Source organism: Sceloporus undulatus, chromosome 9, assembly GCF_019175285.1.
Source record: "Sceloporus undulatus isolate JIND9_A2432 ecotype Alabama chromosome 9, SceUnd_v1.1, whole genome shotgun sequence".
Lineage (NCBI taxonomy): Eukaryota > Metazoa > Chordata > Lepidosauria > Squamata > Phrynosomatidae > Sceloporus > Sceloporus undulatus.
The window spans coordinates 21,998,507-22,023,397 of NC_056530.1; the positions used below are offsets into that span (position 1 = coordinate 21,998,507).

Genomic DNA, 24,891 nt, shown 5'->3' on the forward strand with positions numbered 1-24,891 from the left:
TCCTGACAGCAAAGAGAAGTGGAGGTGTGGGGCAAGGGGAAATAAAGTATGTTTTTGGAAGGGGGATATGGCTATCCCAGATAAAAAATTGGCGGGTGTCAGACTTGCCTCTTGCTCACCTCCTATGCTCCTGCCATAGTGGGACAGATTTGGTTTCCTCTGTCAAAAAGGCAGGATTTGCTCATGTCCTCTGCTCCAAAGAGAGCATTGTCTTTTGTACTCAGGACTCCTTGTAGGTGGCATATCAGGTTTACAGACCCTGCCTGAGTTGGGTTTTAAAAGCCGGAGGAGCTGGGAGTCACTGTCTCATCTTCTTGGAGCAGGTCACCTGTGTCCTATCCTCTCCACCATGGATTTTGGTTTCACCCAGGAGCAAGTGGCGTGCGTGTGTGAGGTATTGCAGCAAGGGGGCAACATCGAGCGTTTGGGCCGGTTCCTTTGGTCATTGCCAGCCTGTGACCACCTGCACAAGAACGAGAGTGTCCTGAAGGCCAAAGCCGTGGTGGCTTTCCACCGAGGAAACTTCCGGGAGCTTTACAAGATTTTGGAGAGCTACCAGTTCTCACCGCACAATCACCCCAAGCTACAGCAACTGTGGCTCAAGGCCCACTACATCGAAGCCGAGAAGTTGCGTGGAAGACCATTAGGGGCTGTGGGGAAATACAGGGTGCGACGTAAGTTTCCCCTGCCGCGGACCATCTGGGATGGAGAGGAGACAAGCTACTGCTTCAAGGTAAGGCTACCATACACTCCAACTGTCCTGATTTGGCAGGGAAAGTCCTGATTTAATCCTCTGTCGTCCCACTTTTTCAAGTGCTTTTAAAACATCCCAATTTCTCTCTCCTTCTTCCCCTTTGCTCTTTATCTGCAGCATACTTCCATTGCTACAAGCTGGATTCAAAGGGCAAAAATAGTTTGTACTCCATTAACTCTGCAAAAGGCAAAGGAGAGAAGGGGCTGTAACCTTTCCCTTCCCTTTCTTGAATTGACATTCTCATCCTTATACGGTATGTCTGATCCTGATTTCCACTCCACCAAATGCATCTCAGGAAGCAGACTTAAGTCTATGAAAGTCATGCTGTTAGTCTCAAAAGTACTACAAGACCTTTCTACATACTGATTCTACAGATTCTACAGGCTAACACGGCTATATCCTTGGATTGGATTAGCAGATTAGTATTCCAATTTAGTTTACTTGTTTGGGATTGTTACAATGCCTGCTTACATCTATTGTAACTTTGGTAGTCAACTCAAACAGTACCACTTAAATAATCTTCTCTTTTCCACCACCAATAAAAATGGATAAAAAAGGGGAAGGGGAAGTCAGTGTTATCGGAAAGAAAATGTATGAAAATGCTTATACAGGTACAATTCAGAGTCTGCATCTACACTGTAGAACGTACAGTGATCCAATATAAGGAGAGGTGGAATACAAATATTATTAATACAGTGTGACACCACTTTAACTGTCATGGTACTATCCTACAAAATCCCAGGATTTGTAGTTATTATGAGGCACCAGAACTCTTTGGCAGAGAAGGTTAAACACCTTGTAAAATTCTAGGATTCTATCAGATGGAGGTACAGCATTTAAAAGTGGTTTCAGACTGCATTATTTCTACAGTGTAGATGTACCCTCATTGAGAAAAAAAAATATGAGGTTTTGTTCTCACTGTTTCTATTTTCCTCAACAGCTTTATGTTTTGTCTTTGACTGCAGTTACTTTATTGACTCCTGCTTTTCTGTTGCAGGAAAAATCCCGGAGTGTGTTACGGGAATGGTACATCCACAATCCCTATCCATCTCCTCGGGAGAAGAGGGAACTGGCAGATGCCACTGGATTGACCTCTACCCAGGTCAGCAACTGGTTCAAGAACCGACGCCAAAGGGACCGGGCAGCAGAGACCAAGGAAAGGTGAGGACTGCCCATGTGGGACTAGCATGTAAGTTCTGGGGTTTTACTAAAGCATAATGGATAGATGTGTATAGATGTCTGTGGCCTATCTATTTTGTACCAACATAGCAAAGAAGGTGGAGGAAAGACAAGTTGTTTTCACTGATTACTTTTAATTGATCAATTAAATGAGTCCTGTTACCTTTGGACCTCTTTCCACAGTCCTATCAGATGGATAGATTTTCTTACCATCTGGGGACAGTGATTTTGTGGTCTTCTCTTTCTCCTTCTTGTTCTTCCTCCTTGCAGGGAAAACAGCGAAGGTGGCTCTCTGAAGGAAGGAAGGGACCTGCCACGAGAGAGACACGTTATCCTCAGCTCCGATGATGAGAGCTCCCCCATTGACAGCCCAGCAGCTCACGGATCCAGTCCCTCCCTGATCTACCCTGGCTTGCCACTATCGGATCCAATGGGAAACTCTGCTCATGGTGCCCAAATGATGGATTTTCTGCAACACCAGCCTCTCCAGAACAGCCTCCTGGGACCCCTCACTTCCACTCTTGTCGATTTGGGATCCTGAAACAGTACAGCGTGGAAAACACAACCTCTATTTCCCTGCATGCATTGCCAATGGACTCCTCCTTTGTTCTAATGCTTTCAAATATTGACTGGCATCCTGTACACAGTTATGCATTTGTAACTGTTCCACATTCAGTAACACTACATAGTCATGTTGTTGTTGTGTGCCTTCAAGTCGTTTCTGACTCATGTGCCTCCCCAAATGACAAACCCCAGGATTCCATAGGATGGAACAAAGGCAGCTAAAGTGGAATAATAGCACTATAATTCTGAATTAAAAGCAATTATAATAATAAAACAGCGCCGTTGGCAATACTTACCACAAGACGTCGCCTTTGACTAGTAGCTGCTGTGTATATCAAGCATGGGTAGGGCATCTTTTTTCATAGATGGGGAAAACCTATCAATAGCTCCCAATTGCATAGCAGTTTTAGGACTCTTCAACTGCAAAGCATCACTGCCAGGGCAGTTGTGAGATTCACAGTCACCTGGTGTCACAGTCCCCTCCTCTGACCCTGTCCGCCTTCCCTTCTTACTCCTTACTTTCTTTTTAAAAAACCTAAATCACATTACCAGAACTTCTGAACTGCATTTAAAAAAGTAAAATATAAAATAAAGTGACAGCCATGTTAGATAGGGCAGGGTTAAGGGGGAATGCAGGAGAGAGTGCAATGGCAGCAGTAGCCACAGTCTCGCAGTTGTGAAGATGTGCAATAATGGCTGCTCATGAAACCAGTATGTTTGTGTTTTCATTGATTTGCATGACTGTGGTGAGAATGGGACTCATGCGATAAATCCATAGTGTGAATGAGCCCCTGTTCTCCTTAGCTCACACACAAACAGCACCAAATGCACTCAGTGGCAAAATCAATGTCCCCATAGAAGTGAAGTATAATCATCCTTCCGTATCCACGGATTCAAGCATCCACGGCTTGACACCAAACCCCACTGGATCCCAAGGACCCACTGTAGAAGGTGTTACTGAAGATACAGGGGTTGGAAGTAAAGGACAGGTATATACAGCAGCAGCAGCCTCTGTTTAAATGGAAAAGTCCCCAATTAAGAAGGTTGATTAAGATTTTAGCCTGGCTCAAAGCCACTGGATTCAGACAAAACTGTATTCATTTAAATTTTTATTTAAAATTTCATTTACAATTTCATTTAAAATTATTTTAAATATAAATAGAGGTGCAGAAGAACTATGAATAAATATATAAATAGATAAATACAATATTGGGAAAAACCCATTCAAGCACGTAACAGAATTTGAAACACAAACAGATTGCAAATGTGGAGGCAAGGAATGGAAGGCCGGATGAGGAGTTCTTCCCCTGTCAAGATAAAAACCGACCAGAACATGAAGACACCCTGATCTATGCCTTCACAACTGCAGTCCTGACCTTCTGCATTCTCAGCTTTGTAAGATCACAGTCTCTCTGAAACCTTCTGACTTCACCAAACTATAGATCCAGTCTACCCCACTATTCCTTCCTCTGGAACTTTGACATTCAGGCACATACAGTATAATGTTATATAGGGATCCAATGCTTTCCAGAGCAAATTATGAACACTTCAATTGTCTACAGATAACGACAAATGTACACAACAAAGCAACTTAATACATAACAAAGAGTCAAATTTTCCATGTCCACGTGGACCTAAAAAACAGCCATTTGGGTTAAGGCTAACTAAACCAGCTGGGCTGCATAGCATAAAACATACTACTTCAGCTTAAGTTCTGGTGAATGGAAAGACAAGATAAAAGCTTCGACAATACATTTTAAAAAAAATTCTCACTTTTCCAGCCCACTAGACAACATTTAAGAAAAGTCATGGTTAGAAAAACAAGGTATTTAAAAAACAACAACAACACAGAGATCTTTCTCCTTCTCAACATTATGCCTACTCCTTTCAGCACTGCCAATCAAGCCCTAAGGCCCACATAAATACCTAAAGCAAAGTGATCACTAGTGGTCAGCATTGCCGTGTCTTCCACTTTCATAGATTTCCCATCCCTTTATGGTCAGTGGCTGGCTAGCGCCATGACCCAAAACATCACAGATCAGCTTTGGGTTGTCATAGGTGCATAGTACATAAAGGGTGGCAAGTAGGTAAACTGGAAGTAATGAAGGTGCACATCCAACTTTTGTGGCTGTGGGTATGCTTTTCCTTCCCTTCAGCAACCAGCGTCTGGAAACTGAAGGCACAGCAAATGATAATACAGTGCTGGCAGGGTGCAGGGCATTGTTAAGCAGTAGAAAGGAGCAGCAAATGGGGGGAGCAGGGACTAATGCATTATGGGTGGCCACAAAGGGAGTCCAGTCCTATCCTTCACCACTACGCTACTGCTCTATGGTGCCCTAGACATGAAGGCCCTGTTTGCCACAGAAGGGGAAGACAAGCACTACCTTGCAAACACATTAACTGGGAAACTCAGTCATTATTGCTAACTGACCAAAGATAGGTGCCATTTTCCCAGTGGAGGGATATGCCATTACCGGTACTGCACAAAGCATCAGGGGATAAGCTCCAGTAAAGACAAATCATGGAAGAACTGAGTGTTAGGGATGGATTTCTCAGCCAGCAGCAGATGGAAAGGCTTGGGAGGCTCTAGGTCATCTTCCCCACTGGAGAAGTCATCTCTCACAATGCGATTGTTGAGGAGGCTGAATCTACGGGCTTTCAGGCTGGAAGAGGAAATGAGTGATAAGCGGTATCATTTAATGAGTTCTTTCCTGTTGACAGCTATCTGCAAAGGCCAGACTGCAATAGATTCTCCACACAGACAAGCTACTGCGTGATAGTTGCCATTATTATCTGATAAAACAAGATAATGAAATTAGTATGCAAGGTAAGCTCACTTAGCAGCTTCCAAAGTGATGATAAAGGACTAGAGACGGCCATTTATAACTGGATCCCCCTTGATAGCTAATTAACACCTAGTTTTAGAAACACACAGAACAAATGGAATCACTTACTAATAACAATAATTGCCTTGTGGCCATGAGAAAGAGGGAATGAGGGATGAAAGCTCATTACATGGTGACTTCTCCAGTTTTGTACATATGCATATACATATATGACACTTTCACAGGGGTCTTTTGCCCCTAACCCCAGCAAATGTGGAGGGCCTACTGTATATGTTTTATTTTTTAAAATATTAATTTGATATAGATAATGATGTTGTTTGTAACAGTACTTCCAAGCCCAGAGTCTCTTTTGGCCAATACTAGACATACCAATATGGCTTCCGCTCCTGTTTCGTCATCACACGCCACAGCTGGGCCAGCTCTCTAGTAGCCTCTGTAGAAGCCATGCCAGGATAAGCCCTGCCAACACAAAACAAAACAAACACACACACTAATTTGGCCATTCAGACTCATAAGGAGTGTGCACACAAGGCAGAACCAACGCCTCATGTCCCCTCAAAGGTGCCAAGAGAACAAGGTTGCTGTAGCAACTCCCTGCCAGCCAGCCTTCTGCTCTCCATGAAGAGCAATGTTTTAAAATGCTTAGTAAACAAAAACATGAATGAAACTGAACTTCAGCACACACCCATCCATCTTCTCAACCCACAGATGTAAGGATTTTATTTTATTATATATATATATATATATATTTGTGCAGAGGATAGCCAACTCACAGAGGAGCCTAGCAATTTATAACTAAAAACAACCGCAAGGGATTGGGTTGCACTTCTCTCAGACCCGTGTTTGCTTAAGGAATGGTCTTGCTTGAGAGCTCTAGCTTGTGATGCTGCCTCTCTCCGTTCCCTGGCTACAGGTCTTTTGATAAAATCTTCTCTAGCTCACCTTTCATAGAGGAGGGAATTAAATATACCAGCCTTCATGATTGCTAAGAAGCACACATGAGCAGCCTCTTATCTACAAGCACAGGTTTCCTAGAATTTGAGGCTATCCAACAGATTTAAAATTTCAAATCTGTAATTGTATAAAGAGATATGCCAGTGACAGAATTTCAACTGGTATCATATTGACATGTGGTCTTGGACTCCCCTCCAGAATATAAGGAAATCAGAACAATGGACCACCTTCAAGGGTTGTTAAGATTACATTTGATTTAAGAGCTCTTGAAAAAATGATTAACATGCTTTTGGCCTTTTCAAATTAATGTTATTTTTTTAATGTTGCACTTTATTGATGTTATTGGACACCTCTCTGTGATCCTGAGATATAGGAAGGGATATAACTATTTAAACCAATCAATCAATCAATCAAAAGTGAGTGCGTGTGTGTGAAAGTGAGAGAGCAAGAGCGAGAGGAGGACCTGAACACTGCACATACATGCTAATTACTTTTGCTTTACATTTTAAAAACAAACAATTCATCAGTATCTTTCTTGTATGTAGTGTGAAGAAATGGAAGAGATCTATTAATTAGAGGGATTTTAGCCTCTCCATAGAAGTCTGGCTGTTTTCTCACCGGATGAAGTGCTTGCGATTCAGGCGGCAGAACATGATAAACCCATTCACACATTTCTTCTTCAGCTTCAGAGGAGAGGAGCTACTGTGCTTCTCACAGGCTAAGGCCTGGCACTTCTGCCTCCTGACCACTTTCTTCTTCTTCTTCTGAGAGGCTACCTGAAGTGGCTTCCTGGCCCTCTTGCATGGCACCCAGGTGCTGTCACTGTTCTCATCACTGGAGGACATGGGGCATTCAGGCCTGAGGGTGGCAGCCTCCTAGAAAGACAAGATAGAGGTAGGGTCAGGTCAGATGGCACCATGCAGAAAGAAGCAATTTAAATTGCCTCATAAAAAATCAAAATGAAGCATGATTTTTGAACTTTCCTCTGTAGAAGAAAGCACTTCTGGCTAAACCCTACTAGCACAGTGACTATTACAATAAGTAACATGTTTTCAAACACATACAATGAAATTAATTTGAAATAACTGTGGTTTAGTTTATAATATGAAATTGCTTAGTTGCACAGAAGTACAACTTACATGTATCTGTTGTTTGGAATCATTAATTCCTAAGGTATGTGATAGACAAGAACACACAAGGACATGTTTTGGTAAGGCTCTAAAACTCTGGAAGAAAATTCAAAGTATTTAATGGAACGATGTAGAAATCCCAGGATTCCATCTAAAAACAGAACTGAGGCAATTAAAGTTGTATCAACGGCTGCAATTGTGTGGTATGAAAGAGTCCATAGTAACTGATCATCCCACCCCTACTACCTGCTGCTTTGAAAACCATCTAAAGGTGCATCTACTCTGTATAAAAATGCAGTTTGACAGCACATTAAATGCAATGGCTCCATCCTACAGAATCCTGTGATTCGTAGTTTTGTGAGGCACTAGCACTCTTTAACAGAGGAGGCTGAAGATCTTGTAAAACTAGAAATCCCAGGATTCCATAGGAATCCTACATACTACAGAGTTTAAAATGGTGTCAAACGGCATTATTTCTACAGTGTAGCTGCACCCCATGTTGATGGCTGTAGTCACAACTGTGGCAGAAAAACCCATGTAATAATTCTGACAGTGGAACTAGTGGTTCCAAGTTTCACAGCATGACTTCCCTGGTGCACAAAATAACGCCCCTTGCCCCATCCCAACACTTTCTTCCCACCTCTTTAAAGAACGGTTTGTGCCATGATGAAGATGCTATCTCATTCACTCTTGACACGGGGCTGGGATTGCTTTTACCCATTTCATTGTAGGAAAGGTAGCAGTGATCCATTGTGAGTGCTGACTGCAAGAGGGGAGGGAAGAAATCAGAGAGAGGGGCTGTTGCAAGGAAATGTTTAAAGGTTGTAGTGGTGCATGATAGGAGTGACAAAAAGGAACGTTATGTCCCAAATGGGTTTTTCCTTCAACAGCAAGATTTATTGTGCTAACAGCAAGTGCTAACAATCACTGTTACATGATCTTAGCTAAGATTCGACCAGTCCTTATGTCTGGAATTTAGTGAGCGAATTCCAGGGCAGTTTAACTGTTCATGTGGTACAAAGTTATTGGAACAATTAGTGGCTCTAGCTATTTGGAAATAATAGTTAATGAGTCACCAACTGTAGACATTTTGGCCCAGAGACAATATGCTATATATACTGTAAACTTGCCCTGCTCGGCATGTGTTGAACAAAATAAAAGGGAGTGACTACTTAACAGGGTTGGTGCCTACAGCATCTTTAATTCCCAATGTTTCATATGAATACAGCATTTTAAACCTGGCTGATGGAATCAGACGAAATTTACCAGACTCTGGACTCCTTTGAACTGTCATAGACCATATCATGGCAATTGCCTACAACAGTCCCAGCTTGTCAGGGGCTGTCCTGATTAATTCTCTGCTGCCTCACTCTTTCAGTTGCTTCTTACATGTCCCAGTTTTGGATGTGAGGACGATCTGGCTGCGACATCTGTCACCCCATTGATTGCCAGGGTTGATTCGGCTGATGTCCTGGTTTTTCTCTCCCACTTTCCCCCTTCCTCTTCAACTTACTTCAGTTACTCCAAACTTTTCGTTCAAAGTGCAAAGGTAGTCTGAATTCAATTAACTCAGGACAGAGGAGAAGAGGGGCCAGAATTTTGCTCTTCCACTACACTCAGGCAAAAGCAAATGGCAGCAACTTCTGACTTTGTTGGATATCTCAATTTTCATCTGTGAAATACTGGAAGGTACCCATACCTCTGCCAGTTCTTACTGATTTTCCATCTAAACACTCCTTCTCACCCCAATTACTCCTTTTGCTTTTAAATTTATTTATTTTTTCATTTACTCTAGTGTTGATCGTGGAACTTGCCATAAGTGGACCAGGCTCCAACCAATGGCCACATATTTCAGTCTTGGAGGAGGAACAGGAAGAGGGGAGATCAGATGTAGTACAGATGCTACAGAGGATGAACAGCCCTCCAGTTGTTGTTGGACTGTAACTCTTGTCATCTCCAACATCAGGGGTGGGGGGTGACTGTTATCCAAGAACATATGGAGGGCCATGTTTTCCTTGTCCCTGCTCCACAGGGTGAATACATATTGGAATAGATCTGTTTCCATGTGAAACAGCTTTAGAGAAACATAGCAGAGAAATATACAAAGCCAAGGGGAAAGGATTTACCTTCCTCAAGAGGGTTCTTGAAAGGGTCTGAGAAAAATTACTGGACTGAGGGGATAGATAAACATCTTCAAACAACACTGCAGGGAAAGAGAAAGGTTCTTGTAAATCTCATGAAAACACTTTCAAAGAAGGCTATACCCCCCTCCCCTCATCTCAGGCCAAGACTGGCGAAGGTAAATGCTATACTGAAGTACAAATTAAGCAAATACCAGTTTTATAATTTGTTTTCAGTTTCTCATTCCTCAGCACTTATACACACACAGAGCAATAAAAGCCTCACCTCAAAGGATAATGCGGAGCACACCACTGAGTCAGTGGTGCACCCGAAAAGTCAGACCCAAGGCACCAATGCAACCAGTGTCACATTCAGAAATCACAACTTCAACATGGCCATTGTCCATTTGTGCCATGGAGAGAGTTGATTGATAGAACATGAAAAGATAGCAACTGAGAATATATGGCAAGGGATAGAAAAGAGAGGAACATTCCTGACACAGCATCCACTTTCCCAGGGACATTTCCTCCCACTGTGCCTTACGACCTTTTCACACTTCAGAGTTATAGCACTATGATTCCACTTCAACTGGTACCACCGCAGGTTCATTTGGCAAGGGCACAGGAAAGAGCCTTCTCAGTGGCTGTTCCCGCCTCTGGAATTCCCTTCCACAGAAGGTCAGACTGACCCCAGCCCTGCTCTCCTTTTGCCAGTAGGCAAAGATCTCTTTCCATTTTAATGAGTAACTGCTTGCAGAGAACCTTTTTATAGATGTGTGTGTGTGCTTTGTTTTAATTTCTGTATGCTTTTTAATGATTTTATATTAATCTATAACTAATTGTTTTAATATGATTGATTATTAATTGTGTTTACATTTTTATTACTCTGGTTTTAGCTGATCCTTTTTGTGAGCCACCTTGGGTGCCACTCCAGGAGAAAGGCGGGATATAAATGACATGAAATAAAATAAAATAAAATAAAATAAATAAGGTACATGAAATAGTTCCCTGCATTTCCTTCCACCTACTGAAGTTCATACTTGGAGGTGTCTTGCATTTTTAAAAGACTGTTTTACAATCTCACACTTTAGAATGCTCCTATTCTACCATCCTTGCAAGTGATGAGACTTATGTTAGGTATCAGAATGTCAGACACAACTGATCCTTGTTCTTTTCTGCTGTTTTACCTGGGGAAAGTGCCTCCTGACCACCTTGGAGGATGTGTCTGGGGAGCAGCCGAGAAGGAGAGGAGAAAAGCGAAGGGCTCAGCCCCAAATCTGAACAACTGTTGCTTTGGGTCCCAGTCCCAGGAGAGAACAGCTGCAAACTCTCTGTTAAGAAAAGAGTGTAATTTATTAAGTCGTTTTGTATATAGACAATGTTGAATAGTATGAGGGAGTTAACAGCATACGTTGTATGCCTCTCATCAGTATTTAGGCTACATTCCAGTAAAACACTTGTGTATATGCATATGTGCCTTTATGTCACCTGTCGACTTATGGCAACCTCATGAATTTCATAGGGTTTTCTTATGCAAGGAATAATTGGAGGTTGTTTTGCCAGTACCTTTCTCTGAAATATAAGCTACAGCATCTGGCATTCACTGGGTCTTCCGTCCAAGTACTAACCACAGCTGACTCTGCTTGCCTTCCAAGTTCAGAACGGCAGGGGATTAGACAGGATGGGCCTTGTGGTCTCTTCCAACTTTATTATTTTAGGATCTGGTACCTTACTGAGATATAAATTCAATTTATTGGGGATTTAATTGGCATAAACTAGTTTAGGATTATACTGTGCATCTCAGCTTGTACTCTGCTCTCCTGCATCAAGGTCCCTAAACCCTGCATTCCAGCACGTATTTCCTCCAGCTTTCCAAAAAGGTGCTTGCAACTCACCATGTGTGATCCCCACTGGAGACTGGGCTGAGAGCCAAGGGCTGGCTCTGGGTCCTTCTTCGTCTTCCTCCTCATAAGAAGAATTATAATATACCAACTCCTGCCTGAAAGCACAATTGAGGTGGTTAGCAAGCCAGTCAAGGGGTGGCACTAGTATCAGTCATAAAAAGAGTGGCTGTGTTACTGTGTGCCTTCAAGTCATTTCTGACTGATGGCAACTTTAAGGACAACAAAACATGGGGGAGGGGGCAATGGCAAGATTATTTCAAAGGGTTTGCTATTTTCTTCTTCTGAGACTGACAAATTGTGACTTGCCCAAGGTTACCTACCCCATGGATTTCTATGGCTGATCAGGGATTTGAATCCTGGCCTCTGAAACCTGTGAATTCTTCTCCAGCGACTACTATCAACAATGCCAGCCCTTCTAGTCTTCAGAGCCTATCTCTGTTCAAATCTCATGGGCAGTGTTAAAAAGAAATTCCAGGTGAAAGATCTAGTTCAAAGCCACAGCCTTGTGGAAACCCACTTTCAAAATATGACAGTTTTGTTATTCTCTGCTCTTAACCCATCAGTAAATATCCAGACTCTCCAGTGTACTTACTGATATTGCTCATTGTAGGCAACTTGTGCTGCACACACAGAAAATGCCGTCTCTTCCTCTTTGCATTCCTGTTGGTTGCTATCCAAGTTCCAGTCTGCCAATAAGATTTACAGAGGAAGGGGGAAATTTTGTTAAAACATTTCAAGACCCATTTACTTCATGTTCTTTGAACTACAGAAAGCAAATTTTATCACAGTCAAGTACAAGAAGGTACATCACGCAGAAGAGACCTTTCCATTAAGAGCTGCCTCTCAACGTTTGATAAAATCCAAGTTGGAATTTCCTTTTTAAGTAAGCACTGAATACAGATATGAACTGAAATGTGTGTGTGTGTTAACATTTAATATACAGTCTTTGAAATGCTATTCTGTAAAAGTCAGGTGAGTCCAGCTGAGGTTAAGCCCTTACAAATTCCATTGATTTGAGAAGGGTGGGGAATTAAGCACATGTATCTGTGCCCACAGTCATTCCAGAGAATACAAAACATACCAAGTTCAAGATAATTTTTTAAATTTCAAATGACAAACTAGTATAAAGGAAATAAATTCTCTGATTATTGTATTTCCCTTTTTATTTTTATTTTTACTGAAGTTCACAGAAATCATCTATGAAGCCATAATGAAAGCCACCCCCATGTTGTGAAATGGGAATCCCATTTTATTGGCGTCCAGAAAGGCATTACCTGTAGGCTGGTGAGATTCTGACACTAGAACTTCGAGGCTGGGAAAGAAAGGCGTAGGCTCCTGAGAGGATGAAAGAACCAAGGGCTCTTTTCCCGCAGCAAACACGCTCTCCTCCCTGTGGACATCAGCTTGGGAAGGGATGTTCTCAGCCTCCAGAGAAAGGCACTTGCGTGCTTTCCTGATCACACTTCGCCGCTCTGCAAGACCGAACAATATGAAGTCATTTGGGAGAAGATTAGTCTGAGCTATCTGAGGGCTAGTCTACACATAAATGCATTATGGGCACATCTTTGAATTTCCGCAGATACTCCAGTAAAAACTCCAAGGACTTTTTCCATAGAGTTTTTCGGAGGGGAAGGGGCAAAAAACCTGAACTCCTGCAAATTGTGTATAACTGGAAGGAGGATATTTTAATCATGTAGACAAGCCAGTCATCTGTTTCGTTTCAGCAGGTACTTTAAAGGCAAAACTCTTCCTTCCTCGTTACACAAAACCACGAGAAAAACTCAACTGTCTTGTTTATCCATTTGCTGCTAGCCTTCCTTAGTTCAATTGCCCCTAAATTTAATCTCCCCAAGGGTGCATAGACCCAGGGACCCATTTCCCTTTTAGCTAAGGACTGCCTGTACCAACTCTTCCAAGTTATCTACTGCCCCAGAAGCAATAAATAAACTCAGGACAGCCCATGGCTTGCTGTGGTGCCACTTTGCTCTCTCCCTTCAACTACATGGGGATAAGGAAGAATCTTGTACAGATGAAAGTCACCCATAGATGTGAGGGAGAACAGCAGGGAGACACTATAATGCCAAGAGAGGGAGAACAAAAGGCCTACAGAGTAAAACAGACTGAAGAAGCAGTAGAGAACCCCATGCTTTCAGAATCCTTCCCCCAACCTGCTCTGCGAGCGCGTTTCCTCTTCCTAGGTTTCTTGCCAACATTCAGTGGCTCGGTTTTCTTTGTGCGTGGTGTGGCTTCTCTTCGTCCTCTCTTTATGACAGGTATCACCACCTGCTTTGTCTCTTCTGCTTTAATAAAGAAAAGCAGACCTAGTCATATCACAAAGGAAGTTCTGTGTTTTCTGACGTTTGCATGGCCTGAGTTCAAGATGTCATTTAGTTTTCTCTGATTTTTCTGCTACGCTTAACACTTTCACTTAACTTTCTACATCATACCAGTGGTACCCTTTCTCCTTGAAAAGCCAAATTCCATCTTCCTCTTCCCTTTCCCTTGGAACTCCCTGACTCTAGCCATCTCTATTAGTATAGTCACATCAACTAAAACCTCAGCTCTTCATTCTGCAACTTCCTAAACTGATTTCATACCTCAGCATCCCTTCTCCTTACAGCTCTCATTCATTGTTCAGATTTTGATTTTGAGGGTGAAGGCCAGAGCCTTTCACTGTTGTTTTATGTACAAGTGACAGTGACTATTTATGAAGATGCTCTCGATGTTGTTGTTATGTGCCCTCAAGTCATTTCTCACTTATGGAGACACTAAGGTGAACCCATCATGGGGTTTTCTTGGCAAGGTTGTGGGGGACTGCCTTTGCCTTCCTCTGAGTCTGAGAGAATGTAACTTGCCTCAGGGCACCCAGTGGGTTTCCATGGCTGAATAGGGATTTGAACCCTGGTCACCAGAATTGTGTAATCCAGCACTCAAACCACTGCATCACACTGCTGCATGCCTTTCTTTCCTTTCACTCCATGACACCCACTCAGTTTTGTTAACTCCTCTGTCTTTGCTGCCTCCTTTTAGTGCTCCCTTACCTTTTGATCCCTCCGAATTGACTCGGAGCAGCGATTTGGCAGTATCAATGCTTGACTGTAAGTGTTCAATGTAGCGGAGGACGCGGAAGATAATTTCCTTCTGTTTCAAGTCAGATAATTCAAAACAAATAAGAAAGAGAAACCGTTTAAATTCTTATTAATGTGAAATCTGGAAACAGCAGAACCATGTGGCCACATCGTGCCTTCTGACATTTTGCAGATCAAACTCGGGACATGTGTGGCATAGTTACACATCAGAATGTGGCCAAGATAGGACAAGTTATTAATGAGGAAGGATAACCAAGCTAGGAGAGGTTAAAGTAGCTTGCTTTTGTTTGAGCCTCCTGGGAAGGGTAAAATTCTGTCCCTCTTCTCCTCTCCCCCTGCTGAGTAAACTAAGTGCAAACTACTTGTAGACTTTGAACTCAGGTTGCAGCCATTGAAATAAGCTGAGGACAAAAGGGAAAGTGAGAGGAGGAGAAGCTAAGATGTTTTAAAAGCAGTTGAGAAAGTGGGATGACAGAGGAAGAATTTGGATCATCCTTGACATGTTTGGACAGTTGGATGCAACGTCACGTGTTAAATATATGTTAAACCTGCTACTTATATGGGGCCAGTATTCAGCCCTATGCAGATCACATATTATTACCACAATCCTCCTTGAATTCTCATAGAAATGCTGTGGTGGTGCAATACCTTTGTCAACCTCTTGCAGCCAGTCTGCAATGGGATGGGCAGCATCTCAGCCAGTTCTTTAAGTGTGCTGGCATAGTTATTGCGTTTGCTGATTCTGCTGAGAATGAAAACAAAAATAATACATGTTTGCGCGTTTAGAATCTTCCTACCAAAATCAGCAGCTAATTTTTCTCGAATGCAACTGCTTGCTATTGTTGATTTTCTAACAATAAGTTTATGATTATAAGAAAGCAGAGCTATGTAGATTTTGCTATTACACTTCCCTAACATACAATTCACCAATGGTGACAAAACTGGGAGATGCAGACTAACAACACATGGAGGACCTCCTGATTCCCATCCTGGCTTACATTATGTTGGATTTCAAGTTGTTGGCTCACCTGCCGTCCAAATTCTGTTTGATATTCTTGCTGTTCGTTTTCGATTTCTGGGTACAAACCAGTCCAGTTGGGTTCCCCATCTATCACAGAGAGAAATGAGAGTAAAAAGAGAAATATGTTCATTTCTGGCTCACAAATTATACACAGATATAAACACAATACGGGGAAAAATTGGCTAACATGAGGAAGGGAAACATGGATAATGTCTTGGTTTTACTATCTTGCTTTTGACTATGATATCATGGTGCCCAGATGTCCTCCTTTTCCAGGACATGCCCTCCATTTCAGCCTTCTGACTAGGAGAAATACCAAAATGTCCTCCATTTTGAGCATGGCAAAGAAGTGTGAATTTATATATAAGCTTTTTTAGCCTTCATATTTAGTAATATCCTCAATTTTTCTTGAATGTCCTCTATTCTGAGCATGGCAAAGAAGCATGGATCTATATTTATGGGTGTTTTTAGCCTTTATACTTGCTAATATCCTCCATTTTTTTCTTGAGTGTCCTCTATTCAGTATTCAGAGCATGGCAAAGAAGCATTAATCTATATGTGAGCTTTTTAAGCCTTTATTGAGTAATATCCTCCATTTTTCTCGAATGCTGTCTATTCTGACAAGCATGAATCTATATATGAGCTTTTTTAGCCTTTATATTTGGTAATATCCGCCATTTTTCTTGAATGCCATCTATTTTGAGCATGGCAAAGAACCATGAGTTTATATTTATTTGTGTTTTAGCTTTGATATTAGATAATATCCTCCATTTTTCTTGAATGCCGCCATTAATCTGTATTTGTATGAGTGTTTTTCGCCTTTATATTTGGTAATGTCCTCCATTTTTCTTGAATGCCGTCTATTGTGAGCACGGCAAAGAAGCATGAATCCATATTTATGAGTGTTTTTAACTATTATACTTGGTAATGTCATATATTTTCTTTGAATGTCCCACATTTTGTGGCACCTTGTCCTCCTTTGTAGTAAGGACATTTGTTTATCCTGATCATATTAGCTCTCAAAATCTTGGCAGACTAAAATATACATCATTTCTCACGATTTAATAAGAGAAATTGATATCGATTATCCAGAATATGAGGAAGAAGGCATTTATTTGACTAAGAATGGGTGCTTTTGTTTTACTTTAGTGGTACATTGTGAGGATTAATACAGTAATAATAAATAATACAGCTGAAAATACTATTTTTAAAACAGCACTAAAGATGTTAACTTTTGTAAGCCGCCTTGGGTACCTTTTTTGGGGGGAGAAAGGCGGCTTACAAAATGAAATAAACAAAATAAACCAATCTCTTCCAACAGGCCTACCCAATGTTAAAGCATGGCTTTTTAACTAGTAATATATTTAAAGACTGTATTACATGTATTTTTTTTTAATAGTTGTGTTGAGTTGTTGGTTTTATGGGTTGTTGCTTTTATGTACAGTATTTAATTTTAACATGACATATGAGGAGAGGCGGAAAAGAAATATACTTTATTATTATTGTTGTTGCTGCTGTTGTTGATGATAATAATAATAATACTGGGAAGAAGAATGAAATAGTGGTAAGCTTGAAGGCTTGTTTTATGGCTCCCCTCACAGGGATACCTTTGGTTCACAACAAAGGCCTCCAAGAGGCGGGAAAGCGCGAGCTCTCCTTCGCCTGGGCCTCGCGCCCATTACAGAATGAAGCCTTGATTGACAGGGGTAGGCGAGGACTGAGCGATGACGACGCGAAGCCATTGGCTGGTCAGGTCGCTAGGCTAAAGCCTTCTACCTCTGATGAGCGTACAGTACTGAGATGCGTCGTCCCGTGGCGCATGCTCACAATCCACCATTGAAGCGACACCTTGCCCTTTTCTTGCCCTTACTTGGGTCTAACCCCCAATAAACTGTAAAGGGGGGGGGGATTCCAGTTTCACACCTTTTAAACTGCCCTGGTTCATTGGGTAGGGGATCATGAGAATTGTAGTTTGTTGTGGCACCAGAGCTTTCTGACAGAGAAGGTTAAATATCTCCCAAAACTACATTTCCCAGGATTCCATAGCACTGAACAAGGGCAGTTAAAACAGTCTCAACCTGGATTATTTCTGCAGTGTGTTTTGGACCTTGGAAACAAAAGGAGGAGAGGAGAAACACAGTGCTGCCAACTTCTGTAGAAATAATCCAGTTTGGCACTGCTTTAACTGCCATAGCTCAGTGCTGTGGAATTCTGGGAACTGTAGTTTGTGGTGGCACCAATGCTCTCTTGCCAGAAAAGGCTAACTGTCCCAGAAAACTACAAAAGCCAGGCTCAGTGCTTTGGGAGTTTTGTGAGACATTTAGCTTTCTCTGTCAGGAGAGCTCTGGTGCCACCGCAAACTACATTTCCCAGAATTCCATAGCATTGAGCCATGGCAGTTAAAGCGGTGTCAACCTGTGCATCTACACACTGTAGAAATAATCCAGATTTATCCGCTTTAACTGCCATGGCTCAGTGCTGTGGAATTCTGGGAATTGTAGTTGGCACCAGAGCTCTCCTGACAGAGAAGGCTAAATGCCTCACAAAACTACAAATCCCAAGGGAAGGAAATGGGAAGCTCCCTCTAAACAAATCTTGACAAAAAAAACTTCATGATGATGATGATGATGATTTATTTCATTTTTATGCCACCTTCCTCCCAAAAAGGGACTCCAGGCCGCTCACAAGACAAACACATTTTAAAAACTTTACAATAACCATTTTAAAACAATTAAAATTATCTAATTTTAAAAAAACACAGTAAGTTTGCTTTGGGGTGTTGCCATTAAGTCAGAAACGACTTGAAGTCACACAACACGCACATAGGCGCCTCTAGAATGGAGCCACGGCAGTTTAAAGTGGTGCCAAACTGCATTATCTTGACAGTGCGGATGTGCCGTCAGACATTTTAAAACTGGAAAAGCGAGATAAATGGGGTTAACAAGGACTGTCCATTCCAAATGGGAGCAACAACTGGAGGATATGTTGAATTAGCTTGAATTTGGCTCCACAAGCGCACACTGCCGTTTGTGCTTTTCAACAAAGGCAGGTACAATCCTGCTATGGAGATGGGAAAGTCAGCAGATGCGCAACCTGTCTTATCTGGAGCGTGTTTCGTAGCGCCGTTAATCCTAAACCAAAAACAGTGGGGATAAACTGTTCCTAAACCTAGATTTTGCATTTCAGGCCCCAGGTTTCCTTGTTTTGTCCTAAACAAAAATTGCTGTTCAATTCCCCACTGGAGCTAATCTTGGGTAAATCATACTCTCTCAGCCTCAGAAGATGGCAATGACAAACCCCATCTGAATAAATTTGCCAAGAAAATCCTATGATATGACTTGGAGGGACACAACAGCAACAACAACAACAAAGAAGGATGTTATAAATAACTGCCTCCCTGAACTCCGTGGACTATCTTTTCTCTTGCTAGTTTTAAATCTAAATTAAAGACCTTCTTGTTCTCGAAAGCATTTGGAACTGCATTTTAACATTGTTTTATAATTTTATATGGGATTATATGTATTAGTTGTTTGTATTTCAACTGCGTAACTTGCTTAATTCTGTATATATTTTATAACTTTTAGGTTGCATGCCATTAGCAGGTTATATGCTGTTGGGATGGCGCCTGTAAAGTGCCATGCAAATTTATGGTACTGTATAAATAATAATAATAATAATAATTAATAACAACAACTTGTTATAGGGAAAAGGACCTAAGCAAAGCACTGATTTCCCTGCTCTTTGCTTTCTTTTGCAATTGCTCCTTCGTGCCTGCCTTTCACAAATATGATTGTTTGTTTAATCAATATTTATTTTTCTCTCCAGTTTTCATGGAACTTCATTGAACGCCTAAGAAGCAGACATCCAGTTCTGGGTACCCTTTTGTGTGCTCTTCCATGGACATGAAACCGTGGGTCTTTTTAGCCCCATCCATGCCTGCTTGGTTTTGCTCCCATTCTCTTGCCAGGTATGTCTATTTATCCAGCATTATATCCACATCTCCTTCACCATTTTTAGCAACTTAACAGGTTTAATGAGCCATCCCTTCCATATAAGCTTTTCACAATAGCTTTGGTTCCCCCCCCCCCCCCCCCCCCCCCCGTCAGGCACATCTCCAGATAAGAGATTTATAGCCATGTTTGACGTAAAAGTCAATATTTCCTTTGCATAAAACAAAAATAAAGTTAAGAGAGACCTGTTTACTGACTATTCCAGTGTGCAGAAACCAATGTGTTTTTCAGATTTTGGGGGGTGAGCGACATGGGGTAGGGTGGCCAACATATTTTCCTGGTGGTGCTCCTGTGCTTCTAAAACAGGGGTGGGGGAAAGTTTGCACCCCCAAAGCCCCTGGATTTCAAACGCTACCAAAATCAGGTGAAAATAAAATTAATGATCAGTATGGCTCACTTAAGAGCTAGCATAGCGTAGTGGTTTAGGTGTTGGACTATGACTCTGGAAGTCACACTGTCTCAGTCTCAGGGGATGGCAAGAGAAGTTGAGAGAAGGTGGATTTGCCAAGGACACCCACTGGGTTTCTATGGCGAAATGGGAATTCGAACCCTGTTCTCAGAGTCCAACCCAACACTCAAAGCATTGCACTGCTCAACTTGTGGCTCACTTTGTTGTTGTTGTATGTGTTCAAGTGATATTGCGATCTGAAGGCAAACCGATCATGGGGTTTTCTTGGCAAGTTTCTTCAGAGGAGATTTTGCTATTGCCATTCTCTGAGGTTGAGAGAATGTGACTTGGACAAGGTCACCCAGTGGGTTTTTATGCTCAAGTGGGGAATCTCTAGTGTCCTTTGCTAGGACGTTCTAGGATTCAAAGGAAGGCTCCTTGCCAAACTGCAAACCTCAGAATTCAAAAGGTTCCAGTCCTGGCAGTCAAAGTGGGATCAGACTGCTGTAATTTTGCTGTGTGGATACACATTAGGAAAATATAGGCATTGTCCTTCCAGGAAGATACCTTTACTACCCTTGAGATCTCCTAATATACGAGACATCTCTCCTTTGCCGAGAGCCAGCGTGGCATAGGCTTACGACTCTGGAAACAAGGGTTCTATTATCCGTTTGGCCACAAAACCTATGGGGTGACTTTGGGCAAGTCACACACTGTCATCCTCAGAGGAGGGCAATGGCAAAACCTCCTCTGAACAGCCACGATAGTTGCCTTAGTGTCGCTTCAAAATATTTTTTAATAAGTATAAATTCCAACTAGTAAACCTTGATTCCCCCCCCCCCTCCCCCATTTTATATAAGGGACACAATTTTACTAGACCACTGCATTTCATGGGACTTGAGCATCCATGGATTTTGGTATCCACCGGGGTGTGTGTGTGTGTGTGTGTGTGTGTGTGTGTGTCCTGATACCAAACTGAGTGGATATTAAGGGCTCACTGCATTTAACTCAAAGTATGGGTGCCTTTGGCCAAATCGATCATCCTCAGGGGAAAGCAGTGGCAAACCTCTGAATGAATGTTGCCAAGAAAACCCTAATACTGTATAGGGTCGCCATAAGTCAGGAACACCATAACAACTCTCCTTTGCTCTCACAACCAAGTCTTAGCTGTTTCTCTGTCACGCTACCTGGGCTAACATGAGAAACATCACTGAACTCCACCAGATCTTTTGCCATGGTCCACCTCAAATACATCTGTCGTGTGCCCTTCTTCTCCTCCTGCCCCCCTTCTCTTGCAGCCAGGCAAACATACTCCCTCTCTGTCTGCCACCCGGTCTTTTGTTCCTACCTTTCCATGGCATATGCAGGTGCTTTTGTATGCCAACTGCCCACTTATCAGATCTAATTTTTATAAACAGAATGACACGGAAGCAACATCAGCAGGGTGTAGATGGGGCGATTGGCTCCAGTTGCAAGGGATGTGGATTTGGGGGACCCACGTGTTTGATTCCTGGTCCCACTCTTTTGAGGACAGAGAAGGAGGAAACAGGTGACTCTGAAAGTGAACCCACAGGTGAGTCAAATTTCTGCTATACTTGCTCATCCATAGCATTCTTCCTGCATTGGTTTTCTAGACTCTAAAGAAGGCTTTCATGAAAAGTATGAATTGAGGGGGGATGCAGCTCCCAGAATCTCCCCGTGGCCACTCTGGCTGGGGATTATGGGAGCTGTCATCCAAAATATTAACATTTCCAAATTTTGCTCCTCTCCCACTTGTTCTTCTTCTGCACCGAGGTTGACATTTCCTAACATGCCTCATCTTTGCATCTCTGATGCTTCTTGCTCCAAAATCTGGACTGTCACAAACAAACCTTACAGAATCTTTTTCAATCTGTGAGCCACCAAGAAGCAGAGAGGTCAGCAAAATTCTGACAAAAAGGAAATGTGACCGCAAGAAAAGGGAGATTTGAAAACTTATCAGTCTTTGAGACTTGGTGGGCGATCTTGCCGTCATTGCAAAAGCTGGGAAATGTCTCTTGAAATCCTACTGTTTGTCTGCCTTGTGAATCTAGCATCAATATTCATTTTCTGTTGTGCGGTAATTCTTTATACTGCAGAGTAACTTACATAAATATTTCCAGTTTGCTATATGGTGGGCTTTGGACACACATTGTGGAAAGTCTACTACCTCCTATACATACATACATACATACATACATACATACATACAGGGACTATAGTGGTAAGGATTGGCACTCCACTTACCTGCCAAATTGGGACAGTTAGAGGGTATGCAATATCCTTATTTCCCTCTCACTCAGTTAAGCATCTCTACATACCCCTCACTATTTTGGGATCCTCATATTTTCATATCATGTATCTAGAGATAGCATATTTTTGAAGGATCAGTTATCTTTCTGGAAGACTAGGTCAGGTTCCCAAGAAAAAAGGAACGTGTTTCCAAGGCAGGTGGACATCCAGGTAAACAAAACCATCAAATATCAAGTGCTCCTTCCTTCCCCCAAGTAATCTGCATTTCTTCTCAAAACTTGAAACAAAACCATAAGCCAACCTCTTTGCCTATCCTCTGTTGTGTCCCCAGCCAAACTTTCTCCTCCATCCATCTGAGATAGCCTAATTCAATCATTGCATTTGCCATGATTTGCCTTAGGGTCACCATGAGTCTGAAATGATCTGAAGGCACACAACAACAACCAAATTAAAGCCATCAACCAGTCTGGAATCCGATTGTTGATTCCTGGGAAAGGACTTTCAGCCTTTGTTATCTGATCAGATAGCGCATCACCTAGAATCCCCCAGAATCATCAGCTATGTACAAGTGTTTTGTGTCCCCTTTCTTAAACACACCTGATAGCATCTGGTTTAGGAAACTAGACAAGATTGGTCTGGTTAGTACTTGGATGGGACAATACCCTCGGGGGAATACAAGGGGTATCTTGGTAGGTTTTGAGGGAAATTCTTGTAAAATCCAGGAAACCCACTACTGCCATTTATGGATGATGTTGCTAGGTCAAACCGACTACTGTAGTAGCTTCCCAGGATAAGGCAGACTGAAAACTGGAAAAGGCATGCTGATAATGAAAAAAATAAATATTCCCCATTAATTTCACAGATTCGGGAACTTCCTTATGATTTGGGGGTAATGAGCTGGCAATCTCCAGAGAACTGAATGCTTCAAGAGAAGAAAGTTCTTCTTAACAAGATGGCCGACATCCTATAATGGAAGCTTTTGATAATTCATCATCCAAGCAGTCATGCCTCCGAGCCGCCAACATGACATCCACCCCAGTTCTAGACGTTCCCTACTTTCTCTGTGAGAGCCTGACAGCTTTGCTTTCTATTGTGGGAAATCTCTTCATCTGTGCCATCATCTTGCAAAATAGGAAGTTACGTGCTGTTGTCACCAACTACTTCTTGGTCTCATTGGCCATAGCAGACATCTTGGTGGGGACTGTTGCCATTCCTTGTGCCCAGTTTACCAACTTGGGTATGCCACGATACAGGCCACGGCTGTGCCTCTTGATGCTTTGCACATTGTTAGTGTTCACACAAGCCTCCATCTTTGGCCTGTTGGCCATCGCTGTGGAGAGGTACATCTCCATCTTGAGGCCTTTCCAATACAAGTCCTTGATGAGTCCTCGGAATTCCCTCTTGGTAATTTTGGCCTGCTGGGTGCTGGCTATTCTGATCGGCCTTTTGCCCCTGATGGGATGGCACAACCCACTGCCAGCCAACGGGGAATGCCTCTTCAACAGCATCATCAAGAACACATACATGGTCTACTTCAACTTTATGGCATGCATGTTGGCACCTTTGTCGGTCATGATGGTGCTATACGGACGGATCTTCTTGGAGGTCAAACGCCAGATCCGTAAGGTGGCTGAAGGAGAAGTAGATGTCAGTGCTCAAGAGAGGCGCCGAATCATTGTTCGCAAGGAGTTGCAGACGGCCACCTCACTCTTCATCATTGTCTTCGTCTTCACTGCTTGTTGGCTCCCAGTCCACATCCTTAACACCGTCATGCTCTTCTGTCCCACCTGCTCCATCCCCAACCAGGTCATACTGACCACCATCATTCTCTCCCACATCAACTCTGCCATCAACCCCGTGGTCTATGTCTTCCGTATGAGGTCCTTCCGGAAAGCCTTTGAAAGCACCTTGTCTTGCCTCTGTCTGTCTACCACTGTGGGTGTGCTTTCAGGATCTGAGATTATTGCGTCCAACACTTCGGAGATGCCGGTTCTTCGGAATACCTCTCTGCCAGGGAATTGACTTTCAAACTCTGATGTCCTGATGTAACAGTTTGCAAGTGAGAGAACCTATAACATTAGCTGAAGCCTTAACAGTGGAAATGAACTTCACTGGAGGCCAGGTGGAGGAAGCAAGATACTGTATTGTTAAAATGCTCCAAACAGATAGGCAGTCCACAATCCACAACAAGTAAAGCTGGATGCCTTTGAGCCAACCTATATGAGATATGGTGAACTTTTTAGGGAAATACAATAAGCTCTCTGTTGTCTTTCTAATGGCCTGCACACCCTTTAATTTGGGGAAACCTTTGGCAATAGACTTTGGTTGATATGGAAAGGGCTTTTAATAAGATGAGTGCTGTATTTTTAACTAGTGTGCACTTTTAATTTTAAGTTCCAAATTGTACATATTTTTATTCCATTGTATGCTTTTCTACTGTTTTATTGCATGCTGCCTTGAGTCTCCCATGGGAGAAAGGTGATTAAACGTACCTGTGTATCAGAACTGTTTTTAAGGTGAAGCGAGGGGTTCAAAATTGGCAGGGAGTTTACATGTAGGTAAGTTTTTACAAAGCAATACTTTGCATTAAAAGAATTACTGTATCTTCATTATGGTTATCATCTAACTGAATATCTGTATTAACAATCTAAGTACAATGAA

The 24,891-nt window shown here is 42.3% G+C and overlaps 3 protein-coding genes across 12 annotated transcripts; 2 read left to right on the forward strand and 1 right to left on the reverse strand.

Annotated features, from left to right (window-relative positions):
• LOC121915168 (homeobox protein SIX1-like) lies at positions 1-2,696 on the forward strand. Its single transcript, XM_042439118.1, has 3 exons — positions 1-733; positions 1,752-1,915; positions 2,204-2,696. Exons 1-3 carry the CDS (start codon positions 350-352, stop codon positions 2,472-2,474), a joined length of 819 nt encoding a protein of 272 aa, XP_042295052.1. The 5' UTR covers positions 1-349; the 3' UTR covers positions 2,475-2,696.
• An 897-nt stretch (positions 2,697-3,593) lies between these two features.
• On the reverse strand, positions 3,594-17,321 carry MEIOSIN (meiosis initiator). Of its 8 annotated transcripts, none has more exons than XM_042439069.1 (14): positions 17,169-17,321; positions 15,569-15,648; positions 15,189-15,282; positions 14,493-14,592; positions 13,620-13,751; positions 12,726-12,923; positions 12,044-12,137; positions 11,443-11,546; positions 10,735-10,878; positions 9,554-9,630; positions 8,068-8,190; positions 6,916-7,172; positions 5,713-5,802; positions 3,594-5,160 (listed from the first exon to the last, which is right to left on the reverse strand). In XM_042439069.1, the coding sequence occupies exons 1-14, from the start codon at positions 17,301-17,303 to the stop codon at positions 4,989-4,991; spliced, it is 1,800 nt and encodes a 599-aa protein (XP_042295003.1). In that variant the 5' UTR covers positions 17,304-17,321; the 3' UTR covers positions 3,594-4,988. The 8 variants fall into 8 exon arrangements, with proteins under 8 accessions (XP_042295003.1, XP_042295004.1, XP_042295002.1 ...); XM_042439070.1 differs by having other exon boundaries at positions 13,620-13,748; positions 15,189-15,285; XM_042439068.1 differs by having other exon boundaries at positions 15,189-15,285.
• Positions 16,118-24,891, forward strand: LOC121915163 (adenosine receptor A1-like). 3 transcript variants are annotated; one of them, XM_042439106.1, is made up of 4 exons: positions 16,118-17,314; positions 19,387-19,528; positions 21,378-21,532; positions 23,093-24,891. In XM_042439106.1, the coding sequence occupies exon 4, from the start codon at positions 23,200-23,202 to the stop codon at positions 24,250-24,252; it is 1,053 nt and encodes a 350-aa protein (XP_042295040.1). In that variant the 5' UTR covers positions 16,118-17,314; positions 19,387-19,528; positions 21,378-21,532; positions 23,093-23,199; the 3' UTR covers positions 24,253-24,891. The 3 variants fall into 3 exon arrangements, with proteins under 3 accessions (XP_042295040.1, XP_042295039.1, XP_042295038.1); XM_042439105.1 differs by lacking the exon at positions 16,118-17,314 and adding an exon at positions 17,385-17,509; XM_042439104.1 differs by lacking the exon at positions 16,118-17,314 and adding an exon at positions 18,293-18,610.